This window comes from Zonotrichia albicollis, chromosome 19, assembly GCF_047830755.1.
Source record: "Zonotrichia albicollis isolate bZonAlb1 chromosome 19, bZonAlb1.hap1, whole genome shotgun sequence".
Lineage (NCBI taxonomy): Eukaryota > Metazoa > Chordata > Aves > Passeriformes > Passerellidae > Zonotrichia > Zonotrichia albicollis.
In genome coordinates this window covers 11,215,629-11,237,833 of record NC_133837.1, presented here as the reverse complement: position 1 = coordinate 11,237,833, position 22,205 = coordinate 11,215,629, and the positions used below count along the sequence as shown (strand labels likewise).

The window sequence follows — 22,205 nt, the reverse complement described above, 5'->3', positions numbered from 1 at the left end:
AAAATGAACCAAAAATGAGCCAAAATGTTCCCAAGATGAACCAAGATGGTCACAAAATGAACTCAAGATGGACCCAAAATGGCCCCAAAATGCACGGCCGGGCACGGGGTCTCTCCCTGGGATCAGTTCTGCTCCATTTGCACCTTGCAGTTCATTGTCCCATTCCAGCTTTAGCCCATCCAGTCCCACCCTGCTTGTTTTTCTCTCTCCAGCCCACGGGGTTTGTGCTCCTGGGCTGAGATTTGGATCATTTGTCCTTGGTGCCCAGCTGGAGCAGGAATTGTTTTGTCTCCCTGCTCTGTGCACAGAGCTCAGCATCCCCTGATGTGAGCCCAGCCCCACACACTGAAGCAGCACAGAACCTGAAACATAGAAAATTTAAAATCTGAGCCATCAGACTCAGTTTCCACCCAGAGCACCCCAGCTTCTATTTGACACCCAGCACCCAACTGCTCCAACATTCCAGAGCACAGATCCTGACATTTCCAAGGGTTTCACCAACACACAGCAGCTTTTCCAGCCTGAGGAGCAGCCTGTCCTGACCTCACCCCCACCATGGTGACACAGCTGTACCCAACCTGCTCCAAAGGCCACCCACACTTTTTTAATGCTGCAGCAGAGGACAAGAACTCCCTGTTTCTCCCAGTCCTGCTGACCAAACAGCCTTTGCAGGCAGTGAGCTCAAAGGAGGATTGACCAACATGGTTGCATCAGTCAAACTGCAAAAATAATTGTGTTACCCAAGTCTCGGGTGCTTTATCAAGGTTTCATTTTAAAACCATGGTGATTGCCCAAGCAGCAAGCATGCAGCTGCTGCTGTTGCTCAGAAACTGTTTTGGTTTTTTTTTTTTTTTTGAAACACAAAGCAATGTCTCCCTGGTTTTGTTTATTGGAGGGCTTTGTTTTGTTTTCAAATTTTTTCCTGCTCCGCAACCCCACTTCCTGTCTGACATCCCTGTTTCAAAATCAAACTTTGCTGATCCACAGGGACAGTTTCAGGACATTCAAGACCAGCTTTTCCAGTTCAAGTTTGGCTTTTATTAGAACTTCCCAGTAGGCCCCTTGGAAAAGATGATGTTTTCCCCCCAAACATGATGTCCTGAAAATTATTCCCCTGCAGTGTCACTCGTGTGTTTTGAGTCCTAGGGATGACCCACCATCCACCTCCCTCCAAAACGGTGTTTTGAAGATGTGTCTTTTCCTACTTCCTCCCCAAAATCAATCTATCTTCACTGCTGCAGGCTTCCAGCTCCCTCACAGGGGATTATTACGGGCACTCCAGGTCCCCATGGAGCAGAGGGGGATTAATCCAGGCAGACTAATGTGTCCACATGGAATCTGCCTCACAGGGATGGTATTGCATGGGGCTCCTTTTCCAAAAGTCCTGTGGTGCACACATCAAGTGATCCGGGCCCAGTGACTTCAGCACTCACATGAGGATTACTCATCTAATTATGGGGTTTGCAGGCTCTGCCCCGGCAGAGTTTCTGTGCACCGGTAATGTCATTGCACTGACTCCTGGAATATCTGTATCTGACTCGGAGCTTTGTTTTCCTTTGTGTTTTCCCCGGCAGATCTGACCCCCCACGGCAGCAGCGGTGTTAAGCACAGGAACGATGCACAAACGCCGTTAGCTTTAGGATAGCAATGCTGTAAAAACACAAAAACAACTCTTCAAAGCACTCTTTAGCCAAGGAAGCGGAGAGGCGGACTGACTTGTTTTCCAGTCAGCGGTGCCACCATCACTTTTCCCCGCCCCATGCCCTCGCCCACGCCTTCCCTAGTGCCACCCCCGTCCCCCCACCAGCCCCTTGTCGCCGTGTCCCCCTCGCAGCACCGCCGCAGCCGCGCTCCGCCAGATGCGCTCCAACATCTGTCCGCGCCCGTCTGATGCAACCACAACATCACCACGTGGCCACGCGCAGCTGTTCCGCGCCGCCAGCCAATGGCAGCCCGTTCCGCCACTCCGAGGGGCGTGCCCGCCCCGCCTGCTCCTCACCCCATAGGTCACCCCGCGCGTCCATCAGCGGCGAGCGAGCCAATGGGCGGCGGCACCGCCCGTGCGGCGGCGGAGCGGGGCCGGGGCGGGCGCGGGGGCCGCAGCGGCCGAGGCGCCGCGCCCGCTCCATGGAGGCCGCGGCCGAGGCCCCGGGGGCGCCCGCGGCGCTCAGCTGCTTCTCCTACAACCAGGACTGCACGTAAGCAGGGCGGCCGCCGCGGGGCGGGGGGGACGGCGGCCGGGCCGCGCCGGGCGGGGTCGGTCCGGCCCGGCCCCGCGGCCCGGAGCGGGGCGGGTCCCCATAGGGATGGCCCGGCGGAGCGCCCCCTTCACCGCGCGCTCACGGGCCGGGGCCCGGCGGAACCCCCCCGTTCACCGCGCACTGACGGGCCGGGGTCGGGCAGCTCCAGCCCGGGGGAGCGGCCCCGGCCCCGCCGGCTCCCGGGGGAGGCGGAATCGAGAGCGGGACCGGGCTTTGCCTCCCCCGCAGCCCGGGGAGCGCCCGGGGCCGGGCAGGGCAGCGGCGCTCCCCGGCTTTGTCTGCGGGCGCTGTGCGGGCACGGGGAGGCGGCGGCGTTGCCCAGGGCCACCGGCACCCCCCGGAGGCTCCCGGTGAGCAGCGGTGCCAGAGCACCGCCCCAGCTCGGGATAAATGACAGCCGCGCTCCCGCAGCCTCCCTGCCCTGCTCCCGTTTCTGAACCGTTCCCAGCCGGGACAGCAAATCCTGCCCAGAGCAGGGAGGCACACACGGATGTGGGAGCCCGGAGCCAGGATCGGCCCGGAGATAAGAATCAGAGATAGCGGCCTCGCTCACACCTGGAAATGCCCTTTCCTTTGCAGCCCTGCTTTGCATTGGTGTGCCCGAACAAAGGGTGCTTTCAGGGATGTGGATGCGCTGCTGACGTGAACCTGCTGCTCGCTGTTCCCAGTGCAAACGCTGTGCGTTGCTGTTGTGGGCTGGCTGCTGGTTTAAGACAGATCTCGCTGCTTAGTGCATCTGGAACTGGGCAGGGACAGCGCTTGGCAAGACTCTGCCCACCACCCTTAACAGTGAGAGCAGAGCTTCCCCAGCCAGGATAAACCTTTGTGTCAGTACAGGTGGATCAGCCCCTGGCTGAGGAAACAGCCCATTCTGTGACCCACAGCTCCTGTGTGCTTCCTCCCAGGTAGATCTGGACCTGTTTGTTCCTCCAGCAGCCGCAGAGAGGAGAGGAGGAGTTTGCTCTCTCAGAGGGATGCTTGCCTTCTGTAGGCTGCAACAGGCTCAGATGGAGAGCTGCATTCCTGAGTTTGTTACTCTGTATTATTTAGGTTGGAATCTGAAGTTGTGCCTTCACAGAGCACTGTGCCAGGAACTACTCTTTTCCTCAATGTCAGGGTTTAACCCCAGCCAGCTCTTCACTCATTGAGGTGGAAAGAGAACCAAAAGGGTGAAAGTGAGAAAACTCTCGGGCTGAGATAAAGACAGATTAATAATTAAAGCAAGAGCCACACATGCAAACAAAGCAGAACAAGGAATTCATTCCCCACTTCCCATGGCAGGCAGGGGCTCAGCCATCCCCAGGACAGCAGGGAGGACAAAGGCCACCACTCCAAATGTCCTTCTCTTCTTCCTCCTTCATCCCCTGAGCCTGACATGGGTGGCCTGGGGTGTCCCAGCTGTCCTGGCTGTGTCCCTTCCCAGCTCCTTGTGCCCTCACTGGAGGGGTGAGGAGCAGGAAAAGCCTTGACTGTGCAAGCACAGCTCAACAATAACAAAAACACCCCCAGGTTATCAACCCTGTGCTCAGCACAAACCCCAAACCCAGCCCTGTTCCAGCTAATAAGGCAAAACATCCCCATCCCAGTCCAAACCAGTACACCATCCCTGCAGGGACTCTTGCTGTCACCTGGAGGGTTCCAGCTCTGAACCAGCAGGGCTTTGCTTTGTCTCTGCAGCTCCCTGGCCATTGGAACCACAACTGGATACAGACTCTTCTCCTTAAGTTCTGTGGAGCAACTGGACCAGGTCCATGAAAGCAGTAAGTCTCCTGTTTCCCTGGGAGGAACATTGACCAGCAGCACCTTCAATTTGTGGGAATCCTTCACCTTTGTTAGAGCCCATTTCTTTTCCACTGCTGCCACCCTGACAGCAGCAGTGTGTGCTGCAGCCCAGCACTCAGAGCAGTTCCCCACTGGAATGTTTCAGGTACATGAGCAGCAGCCCACAGGCTTCCAGCACAGCTGCTGGAGAGCTCCCAGGCCTTTAATCCAGCGTGGTATTTACAAGCAAGAGAGCTGGGTATGTTCATCCAGTGGATATGTTCTCTGGTGCTTCATTTCTGCCTTCAGGGGAAGGCTTTTTAACTCCTTCCTGCTCCCAATTTATTGCTTTGCGCCAGGCATGAGAAATTTTTCACCAAAATGATGTTAACACCTTAGCACAGAGCTCCCAAGCCCATCCCCTCCTGAGCTGTGTTGTTGCTGCAGTTCAGCCCAGCTGAGGGCTCTGCCTTGCTCTCCCTGTGTGCCCAGATGAAATCCCAGATGTTTACATCGTGGAGCGTCTGTTCTCCAGCAGCCTTGTGGTCGTGGTCAGCCATGCCAAGCCACAGCAAATGAATGTGTACCACTTCAAGAAAGGGACAGAGATCTGCAACTACAGCTATTCCAGTAAAATCCTGTCCATCCGCCTGAACCGGCAGGTGAGAGGGGTTACCCACAGCTATCCCACTCTGGCTCTGTGCTGCCTTTGCTTTTCCAGCTGGGAGGGTTGTGAGTGGGATTTAGGGGTGGATTTAGCCTGTGCTCTCCTCCCAGCCCCACATGAGAGGCTCTGGCAGGAGCTGCAGGGCTGTGCTATCAGCTGCCTCCACTGCTTCCTTCAGGAAAATGAAGCCAAGGCCTTGGGTTGGTGGCAGTTACACAAAGGCTTTTTGTCATCTGCCTCTTGCCTGCTCAGGACACAGCTCTGCCAAAAAAACACCTTTTCATGTTCCTCCCTCCCTTGGATTCCACATCCTGACTCCAGGCCCACCTCTGCCATCCTGGGTGCAAGTGAGACCTTCAAAGTTGGTTACAAAAACCCAGGAGTAACTTATCTGTAACCCAGGAGTAACTTTTCCACACTTATCTGTGGATAAGGCAAAAAGCTGCTTTCCAAGTGCTGCCAGCAGCCTTGGTTTGGTTTTAAAGGCATAAAACTCACTCAGGCCACTTACAATGAGAGTTTTAGAGTGTTATTCTCTACAATGAGAGTTTTAGAGTGTTATGCTCTACAATGAGAGTTTTAGAGTGTTATGCTCTACAATGAGAGTTTTAGAGTGTTATTCTCTGGTGTGAGACAGCCTCGTGCAGCCCTGAGCTCTCTTGGAGGATTTTAAGTCATCTTTTCCTTTTTGTCCATAATTATTTTCCAAGTATATGCCCTAAGAAGCAGAGGACACTTTACAATGAAGAAATAAGCAGTCTGGGTAATTGTATATAATCAGCCTCTCCTCAGTTAGCAACAGTGAGACCTGCAGTGAGCTCTCTGGGCTGAGCTTCCAGTAAAGCTGTCTTTGACCAGGAGTTCCTGCTCTACAATTAAATCTGTCCTAAATTGATTTTTTTCACTTCAGCTCACAGTGAAACTGGCAAAAGAGAGGCTTCCTTTGAATTGCAGATAGATGTGTGTGTATAAAAATAAACTGGGAGGTTCTGCTGAGCAGCTCTAGGAGATTGGTGTGAATAAAATACATTCAGGCTACTCCCCTTGTGCTGCCTGAAGGTGATGCACAGTCCCAGCCTTGAATCCACATTTCTTGGCTGCATTATAAGCTGGGTTCAAATTCCTGGGCTGAGCTCATCCTCTGACTGTGCCACAGACACACCTGGGGGGATTTGGAGATATTACAGGTGTTTAGAAATACAGAATCACATTTAGGTTGGAAAAGACCAATAAAACATCAAGTCCAACCATTCCCCAGCACTGCCAAGGCTAAACCCTGTTCTAAAATGCCCCATCCACACATTTTTAAAATCCTTCCAGGGATGGTGACCCCACCACTGCCCTGAACATGTTCAGTGCTTAATAACCCTTTTCACAAATAATTTTTTCCTCAAATCCTATCTAAACCTTCCCAGTTTGGGTTGAAGAGGAATCATTATTTCAGTGTACATTCAGGAGTTAAACTGGTGCCCATCAGGTTCTGCATGTGACACTTGAACTCTTGCCTGAGCTCCTGCAGGAAAGCTGCACTCCCTGGAAGTTCACAGAAGGACAAATCCCAGACAAGGCATTAACTCAGGGAAATGGTGACAAATTAACCAGGAACAGGTCTCAAACAAAAGGTGCATGTTTCAATCTGTTCTCTCTGTGAAAAACTCCTCATTGTGCAAACAAGCAAACCCCTCTGTTGTTGTTGTGGGAATTCTTAAGTTCCAACCTCTATGATAACTGAATGTGTGGAGATAAATCCTGATTTGCTCAGAATGGGGAATCAGGCTGTACTCTGGGACTGGTGTGAAACTCCTGGGTTTACATTCACTGCTGAAACCCTGCTGAGCCCTTTGGAGAGGTTTCGGGTGTTTGTTTGGCTGTGTCCAGCCCCATTTCAGCTATCTGACGTGATCCATCCAAACTACAGACCAAGCTGGTGGGCAGTGACATTTTGAACAATTAGCAATGCCTTGACCCCGTGTAGCAATCACAGCAACTTCTCTGAGGCTCTGTCTGTGTGCACAGTGAGGATAAAGCCCATCCCAGTGCCCCTCACGTGGCCACAGGGCTGTGTGGAGGCCAGCAGGGGTGAACCAGCCCTCTCCAGCTCCTGCTGAGCTTGTCCAGACCTCCTCTGCCTCTTCACATCCCAAACTTTCCTGGATTTTGTCCCTGTGGGTACCAGCATCTCTGGAAACATCTGGAAACCTCCCTTTTTTCACCTGGACATCAAGAGCAGCCCGTTCTGGGAAAGCACATGGTGGCTTTGCCCAAATCAGCTGTATAAATATTCCTCTGCTTGCAAGTGGATGGCTCTTACTGTAGAAAAGGCAAAGTCTTCCTGGAAATGCAAAATGGCTCTGACACAGCCCCAGATGCTGTGGTTAGCAGGAATAGAAGTGGGAAAGAGTTTGATCTGAGAGTAATGGTGGAGCAAGGCAGAGATTTTTAATGTGGGTGTTTGAAGTTAGTGACTAAGCTCCACATTTAGATACTAAATAAGTGGCCTCATTTCTGAAGAGGTGGAGGCTTCCTGGACATGGATTTGGGTGCTCCAGCTTCAGGATGGATGGGGTCTGGGTTTAGGCTTTTATTGGGATGTTTGTAGTGCTTCTGGACTCTTGGCACCAAGGGAGGTGAGGCTGTGCACTTGCTGGACTTGGAAAGCTCAGCCCTTCAGCCAGACCCAAAGCCTTGTCCCAAAAAAGCCTCTGTGGTGACACAAAGCTGAGTGGCCACAGAGGTGGTGGCCCAGGGCTGAGGTTACAGCATCAGGCTTCCCTTTGCCTTTCTGCCCTGCCTCCTCCTGGCTGGCTGGACGTTCCTGCCAGGGTCAGCAGAAGAGGTGCAAACACCTGAACTTGGGAAATCCCAGCCAGGATGGTGCAAGGCTGACTGTCCCTAACAAATGTGTCTCAGCTCTGTGCAGTTCTGCAGGGCAATAAAGCAGTTTTCCCTGCTTACACCAAATGGGGAGAGAAACATTGATGTGCTGGGCAGGTGCATTAGGTTTAGCAGCAGTGCAGACCCAGTTCCTTTGTGTCCCAGATCAAGAAGCAGTCAGGGCAAAGGGCTGCATTCCCACCTGGAGGCACACTGACAAGGACTGCAGCCTCTCTTTTTGTGATCAAAAAGTAATTCGTTAAGAACTGCAGAGAAAAGTTGAGGGAGGGGTAGATGGCAGTCGAGGCCTGAGGTGGGGTGTGACCCTGGTGGGTCCTTCCTGTTGCTGGGGTGTGGAAGATGCAGAGGAGCAGAGAAGTCTTGGTGTTTTGTCTTCTCTCTAAAGCAAGACTGGATGCAAAAACTAAAAACAAGAGTTGTACAAACCCAGATGTGAGAGGGAATGGAGAAGCACAAGAGATCATATTGCTGTTCCATTTCAGTGTGTGGGAAACTCCCGTTGGGTTTGTGTGACAGCAAAGGTTTGGGTTTGGGAAGTGTGGGAGCAGCAGCCACAGCACTGCTGGCTCTGTGCATGTCCCCTGTGTCCTTGCAGAGGCTGGTGGTGTGCCTGGAAGAGTCCATCTACATCCATAACATCAAGGACATGAAGCTTCTGAAGACTATCATGGATACACCTCCCAACACAACAGGTGAGCATGGCAGAGCTGTGTCAAAGGGAGCTTTGGAGAGCCACAGCTTTGTTAGAATTTAAACCAGCATTGTTAGAATTTAAGCCAGCCTGTGGCCTGTGTATGCTCACCCAGCACTGGGCAGTCAGAAATGCGTGGAGCAGAGTGTGAAGGGACCCACAGGGATCACTGAATGCAACTCCTTGCCCTGCACAGCAGCATCCCAACATCCCAGAGCATTGTCCAGACTCTCCTTGAGCTCTGCCAGGCCTGGGCTGTGCCCCAGCTCTGTCCTGAGCAAAGCCCTGCTCTGGCCAGAGCAGGTGCATCAAAGGGGAGCAGAGATGGGCAGAAGGGTCTGAGTTCCCCTTGGGGTCAGCTCCCAAAGGAATCCCTGGGGACAGAACCAGCCAAGCACAGCCCCAGTTCCTGCCAGGGAGTTCCCAGGAGCTGCCACTGCAAAGCCCAGGGCAGGGCAGGGCAGGGCAGGGCAGCACAGATCCTGTGGGTGTGGCACAGGGGGAATCCGGCTTTCCTGCTGCTGGCACAGGCTATTTTCTATTTTTAGCAGCAGAGAGGGAAGCTTGGCTGGGTGCCCACGGTGCTGTGCTGTCCTGCAGCATCCTTTCATGGCTGGGTGCTTGGGAAGCTGCTGATGTGCTCACGCTTGGCCTCGGGGCTTTCAAGGGATGCTCTGCCAGCAGCTCCCCTGACCTACTTCAGGTCTCAGCAGATGGGCTCTCTGTGTGGATTAAACATGCTGAATGCTGCAAATATAATTAAAGTTTAAAGCCTTCCTGAGAAGGCCCAGCAGCAGGGTGGGCAGGGATACCCAGGGAGCTGTTCTGCAGAGGGGCTGGAGGATCAGGTCGTGGTTTAAGAGCAGCAGGGCAGGACTGGGATGCTGCAGATCACAGGCTTCATGTGGGCTTAGTGTTTAAACCCCTTTTGCTGCAGCAGCTGTCATTGAAATGAGCTCAGTGACAAGTGCAGTGTCCCTGTTGTGCCCGGGCCACCTGCTTTGGTCCCAAGCCTGACCCCAATGATGGTGTGTCCAGTAGGTCAGGGCAGTCCAGCCTCAGTGCTCTCTGTGCAGCTTGTTCAGGAGTGGGAATCTGTGCTGGGGGGTTTAGGAGGACATGGGAAATGTGCCAACCCCCCTAAAGTGTGTGCCCTGGGCACGGTGACAGCAGCACAGGCAGGACCAGGGTCGGCTGCAGCCGCCCTGGCCTGTCACAGTGAGATCCCTGCCTGTTCCTGGCCAGCACCTGGCTCCTGATCCAGCCTCCTCCACGTAGGAGAGGAAAATGCCCACGGTGTCCAAGGCAGTTGTTTTTCATCTGATTCACACCAAAACAGGGGCAGGATTTGAACCAAGGAGGTCACAGTGCTCGGGGTGACTCGTGTGCTGTGTGGGCATATCTTGGGAGTGACTGCAGGTTTGGAAAACACCTTGTGGCTCCCCCCAAGCCCTGGATGTGCCTGGACCTGCTGGCCCGAGGGCAAGGCCAGGCTCCCTGGGCACAGTAGCATTTTTCCATGCTGCTTGAGGAAGCCACCTGTGACGTGGCACTCCTGGAGGTGCCATCTGAGCAGTGCCAGCCTGCCTGAGCCCACCACTGCAGCACCAACCCTCACCATGGCTGGGGGGCTGCTGCCATGGGGGAGAGCAGCATCTTCAAAGGCTGCCCGTGGCCCTGTGATCCCTGTTCTTTGTGTGTCCCCGAGGTCAGCCCAGTACACTCACATCTGTGTTTTCCCCTGGCCTGGTTTTCCGGCGGCTCTGCCGGCCAGAGGAGCAGAGGGAGCGGGTGACTCACCCGGCTCAGAGCTCGCTTTGTTCAGCTCCAGCCTGCCCTGATCCTGTCTGAAAGGACTCTGCTCATCTCCCTGGGCTGGGGGATCACCATGCAGAGGGGGCAGGATGCTCATCACAGCCGCAGTGTCTGGGCCATCTTTGCCTTCCTCCCATCCCTCCCTCCTTAATTGCCTTTTAGTTGCGCGCCTTTGCTGCTGCCGTGCGTGCTCCTCATGCTCCTCGTGCCTCTCCCGTGCGCCGTTCCTGGATGATGTGCATGCCTCTGGATGGATGGGGAGCGGATCCCTGGGGCCTCTGGCCGATCCTGCAGCTCCTGGCTGTGCTGAGCTCTCTTTGTTTGGTTATAAACAATGACCTAAAACGAGAGCTCCGGCCGATCCTTCCCCGCTGCTGCTGGGCGGGGGCCAGGGCTGTGTCCTGACACGGGGCTTGCACGGCACAGCACGGCACGTCCTGTCCTTTCTACGTGCTGTGTGTGGCTGTCCTGCTGCTGTGTGGCTGCTCTGCTGGCCCCTTCAGTCCCATCCCATCTACGTGCTCTGTGTGGCTGTCCCACTGCTGTGGCTGTCCTACGTGCTGTGTGTGGCTGTCCTGTCCTACTGCTGTGTGGCTGTCCTGTGTGGCTCTCCTGCTGCTGTGTGGCTCTCCTGCTGGCCCCTTCAGTCCCATCCCATCTATGTACATGGTGTGTGGCTCTCCTGCTGGCCCCTTCAGTCCCATCCCATCTGTGTACATGGTGTGTGGCTGTCCTGCTGGCCCCTTCAGTCCCACCCCATCCCATCCCATCCCATCCCATCCCATCCCATCCCATCCCATCCCATCCCATCCCATCCCATCCCATCCCATCCCATCCCATCCCATCTACGTGTGGTGTGTGGCTGTCCTACTGGTGTGTGGCTGCTCTGCTGTCCCCTTCAATCCCATCCCATGTACGTGCAGTGTGTGACTGCCCTGCTGTCCCCTTCAGTCCCATCCCATCTACGTGCCGTGTGTGGCTGCCCTGCCTGCCCCTTTGGGGTGTCTCCACTGCCTTTAACCCCGCTGTTTCCTCCACACGTGGGATTAGGTGGGATTCCCGCTACGGGTCAGGAAGCTCAGGTCGTGCTGGAGCCTGGAGTCGGGTTTGGGGGGGCTGTGAGCACACGGATGTGGGGCAGGAAGCGAGTGAGGCACGTTTGGTGTGTGACAGGATTCACTGGCTGCAGGACGAGAGGCAGGAAGAGATGCTCTTTTCCGAGGTCACCTGGGGGACAGCGGATGGATGTACCCACACTCACGTATCCATCCATCCCTGTCTCATCCTGCAATTCCTGCCCACTTTGAAAGGAGCATTTGGGAACCTTTGTGCTCGTGTTGGCACAAAACCACTTGGCTCTTATGGGGAAGGATTCCCCCTGTGCTTGAGATTTCGCTGTGTTCGAGTTCCTTGTCAGCCGGAAACTCCCAGCACAGCTGGCGCATTTCCTTTGTCTTTCTCTGCTTCCCTTTTCCATTCAGAGCAGAAGGAAATGGCACTGCCTTCAGCCAGGCTGCAACAGAGCTGCACCCACTCTGTGCTGCTCCTCTGAGCTCCCAGCCCAGCACCTACACTCTGTGCACATCTGGATGTGTCCAGATGTGGCTGGACAGGAGTGCTGGGAGCCCTCAGACCCACATGTGCTGTTTCATGCACCTATTCCTGCCTTCTCCAGGGAGACAATGCAGGGGGAGCGCTCAGAGCGTGCTGAAAAGCCAGACTGGGTTCCTGTGCCCGGGGAGGGTGGCAGGGCACAGCCGCCGTTCTGTCCCGTACCAGCAGATGTCCCCACGGCTGAGCTGTTCCCAGCCCGGGGCCGAGCGGTGCCAGGAGCCAGAGCCCGAACCCCCGGCGTGCCCCGTGCTGTGCTCCCCCAGCCACAGCCTCAGCCGTGTCCCTGTCCCCCTGCCAGGTCTGTGTGCTCTCTCCATCAACCACGCCAACTCCTACTTGGCTTATCCCGGCAGCGCGACCAGCGGGGAGATCGCGCTTTACGACGGAAATACTTTGGTAAGTGCGAGGCTCAGCCTTTGGATACCGGCAGGGGCTGAAAACAAACAGAGCCACAGCAAAGCCAACGGGGCCCTTGGGAAGGATGAATAAATCCACTGCACCGAGCTGGAGTGCGAGGGAATTGCCTGGCAGGCACATCTGGACAGATCCCCCTTGCTCGGAGCTGACAGCTCTGAGATCAGGACGTGCATGTCCCCGCACAGGATATTCAGGGAAACGTGACCCACTGCCCTGCAGCCCCAGGGCCGCTGCCAGGCTCACGCTGGGGTTCTGTGGGAGCGTCAGCAGCAGATCCCAGGGGAACGATGTGGCCAGCGTGGGTCAGGGGGGTTGGAGCTGCTCCAGGCACTGCACAGGACCTGGAGCAGCTTTGCCTCACCGTGGGCTGGAAGGGATGCCTGACCCAAAGTCACAGAGAGGGCAGAGTGTCCAAAGTCCCCTTAGGAAATCTGTCCCTGGCTGGATGCAGGGTCATGATTATCTGCTGTTTATGCCAGGGCTTTGAGTTACATAAGGCTGGTGGCTCCGTACGTGCAGCCAGAACTGCGGATCTGCAGCAGGGGAGGAGCAGAGCACAGGGAAATGCTGCTGCTCCAAGAGGTGCTGCAAGGGCTGGGGCTCCCTGCAGGTACCAGGGTGGTGCCACTGCAGCAGGAATTGCAGGGAAGGGCCAGGCTTTGGAGAGGGTGCAGGCACATGCTGAGCCCTGGAGAGGCGGGGAGCTGAGGTTCTCTGCCCCTGGGGTGAGTGTCCTGTAATCACAACGGCCATAACAGCAGAGGAATGAGCTCAAGGCAGGGCAGAGGTGAAGTGCTGAGGATGTTGAAGGGATCCCATCAGCACATGATGATCCCATGAATCCATATCAGCAGGTGTGGATAGCTGCAGGGCAGGAACGCCCTGCCCTCACACAGTCCAAGGCCCAGCGTGTCCCTTTGCCCACACAGTCCAAGGAGCAGCGTGTGCCTTTGCTCTCACGTTCCCTTGTGCCCTACAGAAAACAGCCTGCACCATTCCTGCCCACGAGGGGCCTCTGGCTGCTCTCACCTTCAACTCCACCGGCTCCAAGCTGGCCAGTGCTTCTGAAAAAGTGAGTGAGTGTGCCTGCAAGTACCCTCCCTCTGCCCAGGGCTGCATCCACACCCCTGAGCTGCCCCTTCTTAATCACAGCCAGCACAGGAGGGCCGCTGACTGGTCAGTGCATGGGATCAGATTGAGCCCAGCTGGCAAACAGGAGGAGCCTTTGCACATCCTGAGTTTCCTGGGTGTGTCAGGGAAAGGGCTTGGGCTCCTTGGCCTGCTCCTACGTGGTATTTCCATTTGCATTTTTTGCAGGGCACAGTCATTCGTGTATTTTCCATTCCTGGGGGGCAAAAACTCTATGAATTCCGGCGAGGGATGAAAAGGTCAGTTCATTCTTCTGCAGTGACAAGTACACAGAGGCTCCCGGAGCCAGAGTGTAAACACAGGGACACAGGGCAGCGTCAGATCCTGGTGGCTTTGGCATCTTTTGCAGAAGGAAAACAAGAGCAAACGTATCAGCTGGAAATGTCACTGTGCCAGGCTGTGCCCAGCTCATTGATTCCTTCCAGTGTGTCACTGAACAGGGCAATGGCAGGGAATAGATGTGGAGTCACTCCATTTACTCTGTCCTTTCTTTTTTCTTGTCTGAAATAATGAAGTCCCCAAAATTGTCAGAGACCTCATTCCTGCTGAACCTGTGCAGGAGATGCTGTTTGTGTCCCACTGTTCAGCACTTTGGCCATCCTCCCTGGTCTCTGCAGCAGCAGAAGCTGCAGTGAGGCTGGCACAGATGTTCCCTCCACAGGCAGCTCTGTGGGCAAGGACATTTCCACCTCTAGTTTGTCACTAGCTGGAAGCTGCCCCCAGCCCTGCTGAGCAGAGGGATTAGGGAATGGCTGATCAGTGAGCCCACAGGCTCAGCAGCAGCTGTGCAGGGTGATCCTCACCATGGATGGGTCTCCTTCCTGCCCAGGCACTCATCTGTGAGGCAAAGCCAGCAATTCCCCTTGAGTGGGTGGCTGTGGGAGTGACAGTGCTGTCCTTGCTTGGCTCTAGGTATGTGAACATCAGCTCCCTGGTGTTCAGCATGGATTCCCAGTTCCTCTGTGCTTCCAGCAACACAGAGACCGTGCACATCTTCAAACTGGAGCATCTCACAGACAGGTGAGGGCTTAGCCTGGTTTAACCTGCCTGCCCCAGGGCTGGGTCTGCTTCAGAGCTCTGTGTTTACACAGCTGCTGTCCACGTCCTCACCATGTACTCTCCATGAGCAATTCCAGGTGCACAGTGTCCTTGTGTCCCCAGGGACTCACTCTTTGGAAAGCCACACACTGCACCCCCGCTGTACAGGTCTCTGGCTTTATTAGGTGCCAGTGTCCCCTGTGATCTCCAGCCAGGCTGGTGCACAGTGTGAAGGTGCTCCAGAAAACCCTTCACCCGTGTGAGATCAGGTCTGTTTGTGGTGTTTTATCCCACTGATCATGCTAACCCCACTGACCCTGCTTTGTGACCCCTCAGCCGGCCAGAGGAGCCTCCAACCTGGAGTGGTTACATGGGGAAGATGTTCCAGGCTGCCACCAACTACCTCCCTGCGCAGGTGTCCGGCATGATGAGCCAGGACCGAGCCTTTGCCACCGTCCGGCTGAACATCTCCGGGCAGAGGAACATCTGTGCCCTGTCCACGTACGTGCTGAGCCTGCTGAGCCCTGGCCAGGCCAGCCTGGCCTCGGCCCCTGTGCTGTGGGTGCTGCTGTGTCTGTGTGGGGGAGGATTTTGGCCTCAGGATGCTTTTCCCAGCAGGATTCAGAAGCTGCCTCGGCTGTTGGTGACGACGTCGGATGGACACCTCTACATCTATAACCTGGACCCCCAGGATGGAGGGGAGTGTGTCCTCATTAAAAATCACAGGTAACTCTGTCTGCACTCACACCTCATACAGAGGCTGGTCTTTTAAAAAATGAAGGGAAATCTCACCTGGCAGCACAAAATGGAGTTGTAGGAGCAAGAAAGTTATAATGAGTTTGTGATTGGAGCTCCCTGATCTGACAGGCGTGCCTGAGAAGCACAGCAGACAGGGCTTCTGGCAGGAGAAACCTGAGACATCTCAGATGCCCTGGCAGCTGTGGGACATCCCAGCAGGGCTGTGCTTTAGGAGATGCCCCAGCAGCAGAGCTCTGACCATTGTGGTGGCAGGAGAGCAGAGCACCTTCTCCAGCTTGGAGTGGGTGCTGGAGAGCTGACTGGGGGTGGGATGGTGTGGAGTGACACTGAGCTTCTGTGAACAAAGCCCAGTGCCAAAGCAGAGGAATTTCTTCGTGGAAGGGGCTGTCAAGCACTGGAAGGGGCTGCCCAGACAGGTGGTGGGGAGCCCCAGAGCACTGAGGGCCACATCCAGTCATTCATTGAACAGCTCACCATTCCTGGAATTGTTCAAAGAGTGACTGGATGTGGCCCTCAGTGCCCTGGTGTGGTGACAGGCTGGTGGTGATCAGTCAAAGGTTGGGCTCAATGATCTCAGAGGTCTTTTCCAACCGAAATCACTCTGGGATCCTGTGCAAACAGAGCCTCCCCCGCCGCTCTCCAGGCCATATGCAAATCCCATTAAGCACGGAACCCCCCCTGCACACATCTGGGCTGCTTGGCTCCAGATGTGAAGCCTTTGGGGTGGGGTGAGATGTAACATGTGCTCCAGGCCGGGAGGTGGCTGCCAGCCAGGAAAGTGCCAGCAGCTTTTGGAAAAGCCACAAAACAAAAGCACTTCAAAGCTGCGCTGTCCAGCGCGCGCCGCCCGCAGTCCCAGCCTTGTCATGTGGGCTCCTCTGAGCAGCAGAGGGCTGAAAAGGGCCCTTGGGTCATGAGTTACATTACATCATACGATATCTCTGCTCAAACTCCGTCCTAAACTAGCCAGGGCTGCTTTTCCCATCTAGTCTGCTCCTGTTGGAAGCCCTTCGGAGCCCCCTCTGTGATTAGAAACACTGTTTGCCTTTGTAACCTAAAGCTTTTGTGGTCAGTCTGTTCCCTTCTGTTCCCATGCCAGCATTGTCCTCCAGCTGAAGTGGTGCTTCCCCTATCTCCTTCTTCACCCCCTGCTTTCCTTGTGGAGCACAATGCTCCCCTGTCCACAGCACTGCTGGGGCTGCTGCATGCAGTGATGGGGATGGGTGATGTGCTTCAAGGAGATGTGGATGCATGGGCTTGTCTTAGCTGGAGCTGGGGAGGGACAGCCAGGATCAGAACTAACTCTTCTCCTCTCTCTTGATCTGTACAATTAGTCTGCTTGGCTCAGGAAAGATGGAGGAGAACAAAGAAAACGACCTTCAGCCTCCAGTACCTCAATCTTATGCAGCAACTGTAGCCAGACAAAGTACAGTGCCTTCAACTTCCACCATGCCAGGTGAGCACCACATGTGCCCTTGCTCAGGAGCCACAAAACCACCTGGGGCAAAGTGGGAAGTGTCCCACCTTCCAAGGGCTCATCCAGGATGACCACAGGTGCACTGCACTCTGGGGCAGCAGGACTTTGGGGCTCACTGGGTTCATCCCCTGCCACAAAAACAGGGCATGAGTTTTCTGCTCTGCTTCCTGTGCCAGCTCTGCTCCCAGGGCTGAGCAGGAACCATTCTTTGGCAGACAGCAGCTGCTGCCAGGTGGTTTCCAGGGGTTGTGACCATGGGTGTAGGAGTCAGGGCTCACTGGTTTTGGGTCAGCCACTGACACAGTCAGTCACTGTGGTGAGATTGCCACACCTTGCACTAAACTGCTGCAGGAAAAGACTGGGTGACTGGTGACTATCTCATTATATCCCCAAGTATAAGATCCACATCCAAATGCAGATCTTACTCTGAAATTGGTGCTTGGGTTCATGGCAGGAGGAGGAAAGCTGCTGCCACAGGAGCTGGCCGTGTAGTTCATCCATAAGCCATACTATCCATGGAAACACCTTCCTCTTCCTCAGTCCCTGAAGGCAGAGGAAGCAGCTCAGTGCTGCAGAGGTGGTGACAGTGTGTGCAGCCTCCCCCTCCCTTCCTGCAGTAACCCTTGGTGTTTTCCCCTGGCCAGGTTACTCGGAGGACGGCGGAGCCCTGCGGGGTGAGGTGATCCCAGAGCACGAGTTTGCAACTGGACCAGTCTGTCTGGATGATGAGAATGAGTTTCCTCCTGTGAGCATTCGGGACCCCTAAACCCGCAGTGCAGCCCTCATGCTGAGAAGGAAGTAGTAACCTCTCCCAGAAGAGATTCCATGGCCCCCTCCTTGTCCCAGCTCACTGGGAAAACTAAAATAACTGGATGGGTTCTAGGGACAGTGCCAGGAAAGTGACACCTCCACTAAACAGCAGCTGGGGATGGGGCAGAAATGATCAAACCTAAGCAGAGATAGATCTGAACAAACTTGCTGAATGGGGTTCAGATCCACACCTAACCTTTGTGCCTTGAGCAGATTTCTAATATTACCAGGGATAGTTTTAATTGGAACAATTTAGAAATAAAAACTTAATACCCCGTTGCATTTTCAGTCAGTTGTGTTAGTTCATGGAATGCAACTGGAACATACCTGAACCTCACCAGTCTCTTTATTTCCAAGGTAACTGAGAAGGAAACTCCTTTTCCAAGTACAAAGATGAAAGGAATAACAGAGTTTTAAACCATTTTATGATTTTTATGTGGCACTTTCTCAGTTACCATTGGAAGGAGCTAGTGGATTTTTCAATCTGACTTCAGCCTGGCAGTGTCTTTCTGGCTCCTTTTCCTATTCCACACTCATTAATTAAGTATCTAACCCCTAATTGGACAAATGTTGGTCTGTGCTATGATCTGGTTGTAATCAGCGGTGTCTTCGTAGCAGTAATGCAGCAGAATACTGTAATGGATTTCAGGTTGCAGCCTTGGCAGGCTTCTGGAATTCCTTACTTCATTTTTACATATCCTGCTGCTGGAGTTTTGCCTGAAAAGGAGGAAGTACAGACCTTATTCCAGGATTCATTCCATGTGCTGAGCTGACCTCTGTGAGGCACCTTCCTCTGAGCTGAGGCAAAGTGTTACTCAGATAAAAGGAGCCTGGCTCATGACTCCCTTTGAGCCAGCACCACCTAAACCCAGCTCAGCTCACACAGCCCTCAGATTATTTCTTTCCTTACCTGCACCATTCCCTGCTGCAAACTGGGAGCAGGAATTTCCCACTTGTCCAAGTCCATTACTCAAGAAGGATATTTCAAATGTCTCCCTCGCTGTGCCCACAGAGAAGGTGATGGCCCAGGTCCCTGGAAGGAGCAGCAGGGACAGAGAGAAATCCTTTGTTTCCTTCTGCTAAACCTGCTCTTGAACTCATGGTTTGGGGACAAGCAAATGCCAGCAGGCAGGGATCACGCTGCTCCTGAATGAGGCTTCCTGCTGGGGCTGTGCTGGATGAAAGCAGCCCCAAACCCCTGCTGCAGCACAGCAGGTGCTTTGTGAAATGAACTTTGATCCCTCCAAATCCTGTCATTAACCTGACAGAGCAGTGACATGTGTATTGTTAGGGAGGAGGAGGTGTGGGAAGGGAAGGTGCTTTCCAAAAATACTCCCTGATAACGGTGCCTGAGCAAACGGAGCTTCCAGATAAAGCCCCCGCTCCTGCTTTGGGGTTTGCCCTCGCAGTGGGAGCACTCAGGATGTTTGGATGCTCTGGATTTCACTGAACTTGGCTGTTTTCTCAGCACTTGAGATCTCCAGTCTCAGTCAAGGGGGTTTCAGGCCTCGGTCACTCCTGTGCAGAGGAGGAGGGGGAGAAAAACCTGACCTTATCCAACAAAAATGTTTTGACAGCGTTCGGCTTTGCGGAAACATGGGAAGGGTTTTGTTTGTTTTCCAGTGTGCAACAAAAAGACTTTTCAAAACCTCAAAACTTGTGACAAAATGGAATATTCACCCGCAGCCCACGGTATGGCTTTGAACTCAGACATGGTTCTGGAGAAACAGCAGTGCCCAAACCCCACAGTTTCTCCCCATTTTGAAACCTCTTGTCTTCCCTTGACCTCAAGCAAGACTTCAGAGGCTCTGCTGTTAAAGACTGAGGAAAACCAGCTTCAGCCTGACATAAAATCTGTCAAACACTGCCTGTTCATTAAGTGGAAGGAGGGACAGATCAGAGCAGAGATGAGGAGCCCAAGGAGGACTCGTAAAAAGTGGCCTCACTAGAGGGGACGTGGATGTTGCTGGTGCCAGGATTGCAGAAGGAGGTTAAACCAGTTCAGTGACAATCCCTGCATGCTTGGGGTGGATTAAGCACTCCCAAGTCACTGCTGGTCCTGGGCAGGAAGGACTCAGGTGTTACTGAGGGGGGCTGGAGCCATGGGTGCTGTGCTGGATGTGCAGGGAGGAGGCTGCAGAGATTTTACAGGGTAGGAAAAGCAGAACCAGCTCTGGCTGCAAAACTTTGGCAGTTTGAGCTGTTTTCTGCTCACCTGCCTGAGCAGCCACCCCTGTTCTGTGGATGCAGCAGGGAGTGAGGTTTCCAGTGGAGCAGGGAGATGCTATGGTGTGTTTTGGGCCAGGCAGGGCCACTGCAGTGAGATTTGGCAAAAGAAATCCTACAGGATTCTGCAAGCAGCTGGGGAATGCAGCCAGGGGATCTGCCCAAAACTCCTGGATTCTCTAGGAAGGATGATTTCTTCCTGCAGATTGGTCAGTGCTTTCTAGACATAGGTGATCCATCCTGCACTTGGCTGCAGGGCCCAGAGGTGAAGCTTTTATCAGGAGAGCCATTTCATTATGTCAAGTGAGACAGCAATCAGCTCTTCAAAGGCAGCTCCCCCTCACTGACACTCCATCACTCTTAAAAGCCATCTCTTTCCCATCAGTTTTTAGCTGCTCCAAAACAGTTTGGGCACTTTCCTGTGCTGCCAAAGGGTGCTGCTGCCTGTTGGAGGGCAAAAATCTGCAACAGGGCAGAAATCAGTGCCCTGTCATGGCGTCCCCACGCCCCTCTGCTGCTCCAGACCACAGATCTTGATACAACCAGGCTGCAGATACATCTCTGGCTCTGTGGAAGCAGTATTGGCCCAGATTCCTCCTGGCTCTTTGCTGGATGGTGTTTCCCTCATTCTGTTGCATGGATATAGACACTTAATTATTTTAAGTGGTTATTTTTTAACAGCTGGCTGGTAGCAGAGGAAAGGCCACAGACTTTCCACTGAGGCTCTGCTTGTAATTATGTGTCATAGGGCATGAGGGAGCTTGGCAGAGCCTGGCTCCTACCCTTGTAGCTCAGAGTGGCATTTTGGGCAGCTGGGCCTTGCAGGATTAAGCCCAGCTTATCAGTACATTATCTGAGGTCCCCTGGGAGTTGTGCCATCCAGTGTCAATGCCTGTGCCTGGAAAGCTGGCCAGTGATGGTCCTGCAGCTCGTGGAGAGGCAGACCTGGGAGGAGGAGCTGGCAGAGAGCCCGTGCAGCAGGAGCTGTGGGGTTCTCATCCCTTCCAGGTGTCTGTGAGGTTGTGGGGTTCACATCCCTCCCAGAGAGCCCGTGCAGCAGGAGCTGTGGGGTTCACAGCCCTTCCAGGTGTCTGTGAGGTTGTGGGGTTCTCATCCCTTCCAGAGACCTGCAGCAGGATTGTGGGGTTCTCATCCCTTCCATGTCTGTGAGGTTGTGGGGTTCTCATCCCTTCCAGGCCATGTCTGGCAGGGCTGGAGCTGGGACAGATCTGTGCCAGGGCTGCCCATGCAGGAGCAGGGGCACATTTCACCAGGATCTCTGTGGCAGGAGTAGCTGATGGAGGTGAATCAGGATCTGCTGCTTCTTCCTCTTCGCTGCTCCTGCTTTACTCTTCCACTCAGAGGCTTTGCTGGTATTTAGGCTGAGCTTCCCCTCCCCTAATCCTGTCTGACATGTTGGAGTTGCACTCAGGGATCCATCCAGAGACCCCAGAGCAATGCAGGGATGCCCAGCACGAACCTTTCCCTCCAGCCACACCAGAGCTGAGCTTTTTGGGATCACTTAGTGAGGCAAATGCACTCCCCAAAGCCTGGCTGTGCTGAGCCCAGTGCCAGCCAGAGGCCAGACCCCCTTATCACTGATCCAGATGGTTCCTGTTCCAGGACTGTCAATTTGGGGAGGGGGAGAGCAAATAAATAAACCTCTCCCCGATGTGCCTTTGAATGGAAAGTAAAACACTGCGGGACATCCCTCCCCCTGCTCCTCCCATGTGCGTAAAAGCAACTGGAAAAGCTCCCTGGTGCTGGGAAAAGTAAGGCCCTTGTGTTTTGATTTTGGTAGATAATCCTGTGCCGTGGAGGTCAGCCGGGCAAGGCCAAGAGGTCGTGAGGAGAAGCAAAACAGCCACGCTTGGGACAGCTGCTGGAAAAGCCAGGAGTTTCCAAGAACAGATCTGTGAGTCCCCAAGATGAGAAAAAAAAAATAGAAATTAAGGTTGGGCCGGGCTTTTTGCTCTGTGTAAGTGAACACCTGGCCCTGTTAGCCCCTGTTTTAATTTGTGTCTGGGTGGGGTGTCAATGTACTGTATGCACATGGCTCTATTTAACAAACTCTATGTTAGAACCACAGTGTAAATGCTAATTTAATCAGATTTGTATGTAACCAGAATTTTATATACCCATTTGTCCCCTTTTCTAATTTATGCTGTTTTATGTGTATAAATGTACTTATAGGAAGAGATATTAAACTTATGTCTTTGTACAGTATAAACAGACTATTTTAACCCAGGCAAAGTATTTTTGCAGTGATATTAGAGAAGATGCCATTTGCTATGTTGAAAGACAGAATAAAGTCACAGTCTGTCCCTGGCAGCTCCTGCTGTTCTTTTTGGGGCCCTAAAGGTGTCAGTCTGGATTAAGTTTGGGGAGTGGGAGGGATTTTGGGGCTGGGGTGAGGGCAGCACACCTGGGTGAGTCCACACAAGTCCTCTTAGTGCCAAAGAAAGATCTGGGTGTGTAAATCAGAATGGTTTCAGAACACCCTCACTCAGCTGCTGAGAAATCCCAGTGGTTTCTCAGGTTTCAGTTGCACCTTCATCTCTGCCTTTGCACCTGCCCAGGAATGGCCCCACAGGAGCTGTTCCACTCCATCTGTGCCTGCACTGG

The 22,205-nt window shown here is 54.0% G+C and overlaps 1 protein-coding gene across 1 annotated transcript; it reads left to right on the top strand.

Annotated features, from left to right (window-relative positions):
- Nucleotides 1-2,038: 2,038 nt before the first annotated feature.
- On the top strand, nt 2,039-21,911 carry WIPI1 (WD repeat domain, phosphoinositide interacting 1). The gene is made up of 13 exons (XM_074555316.1): nt 2,039-2,198; nt 3,939-4,021; nt 4,515-4,684; nt 8,180-8,276; nt 12,003-12,100; nt 13,101-13,193; nt 13,439-13,509; nt 14,183-14,290; nt 14,645-14,809; nt 14,927-15,034; nt 16,402-16,523; nt 17,189-17,289; nt 21,382-21,911. The coding sequence occupies exons 1-13, from the start codon at nt 2,128-2,130 to the stop codon at nt 21,427-21,429; spliced, it is 1,335 nt and encodes a 444-aa protein (XP_074411417.1). The 5' UTR covers nt 2,039-2,127; the 3' UTR covers nt 21,430-21,911.
- Nucleotides 21,912-22,205: the final 294 nt, after the last annotated feature.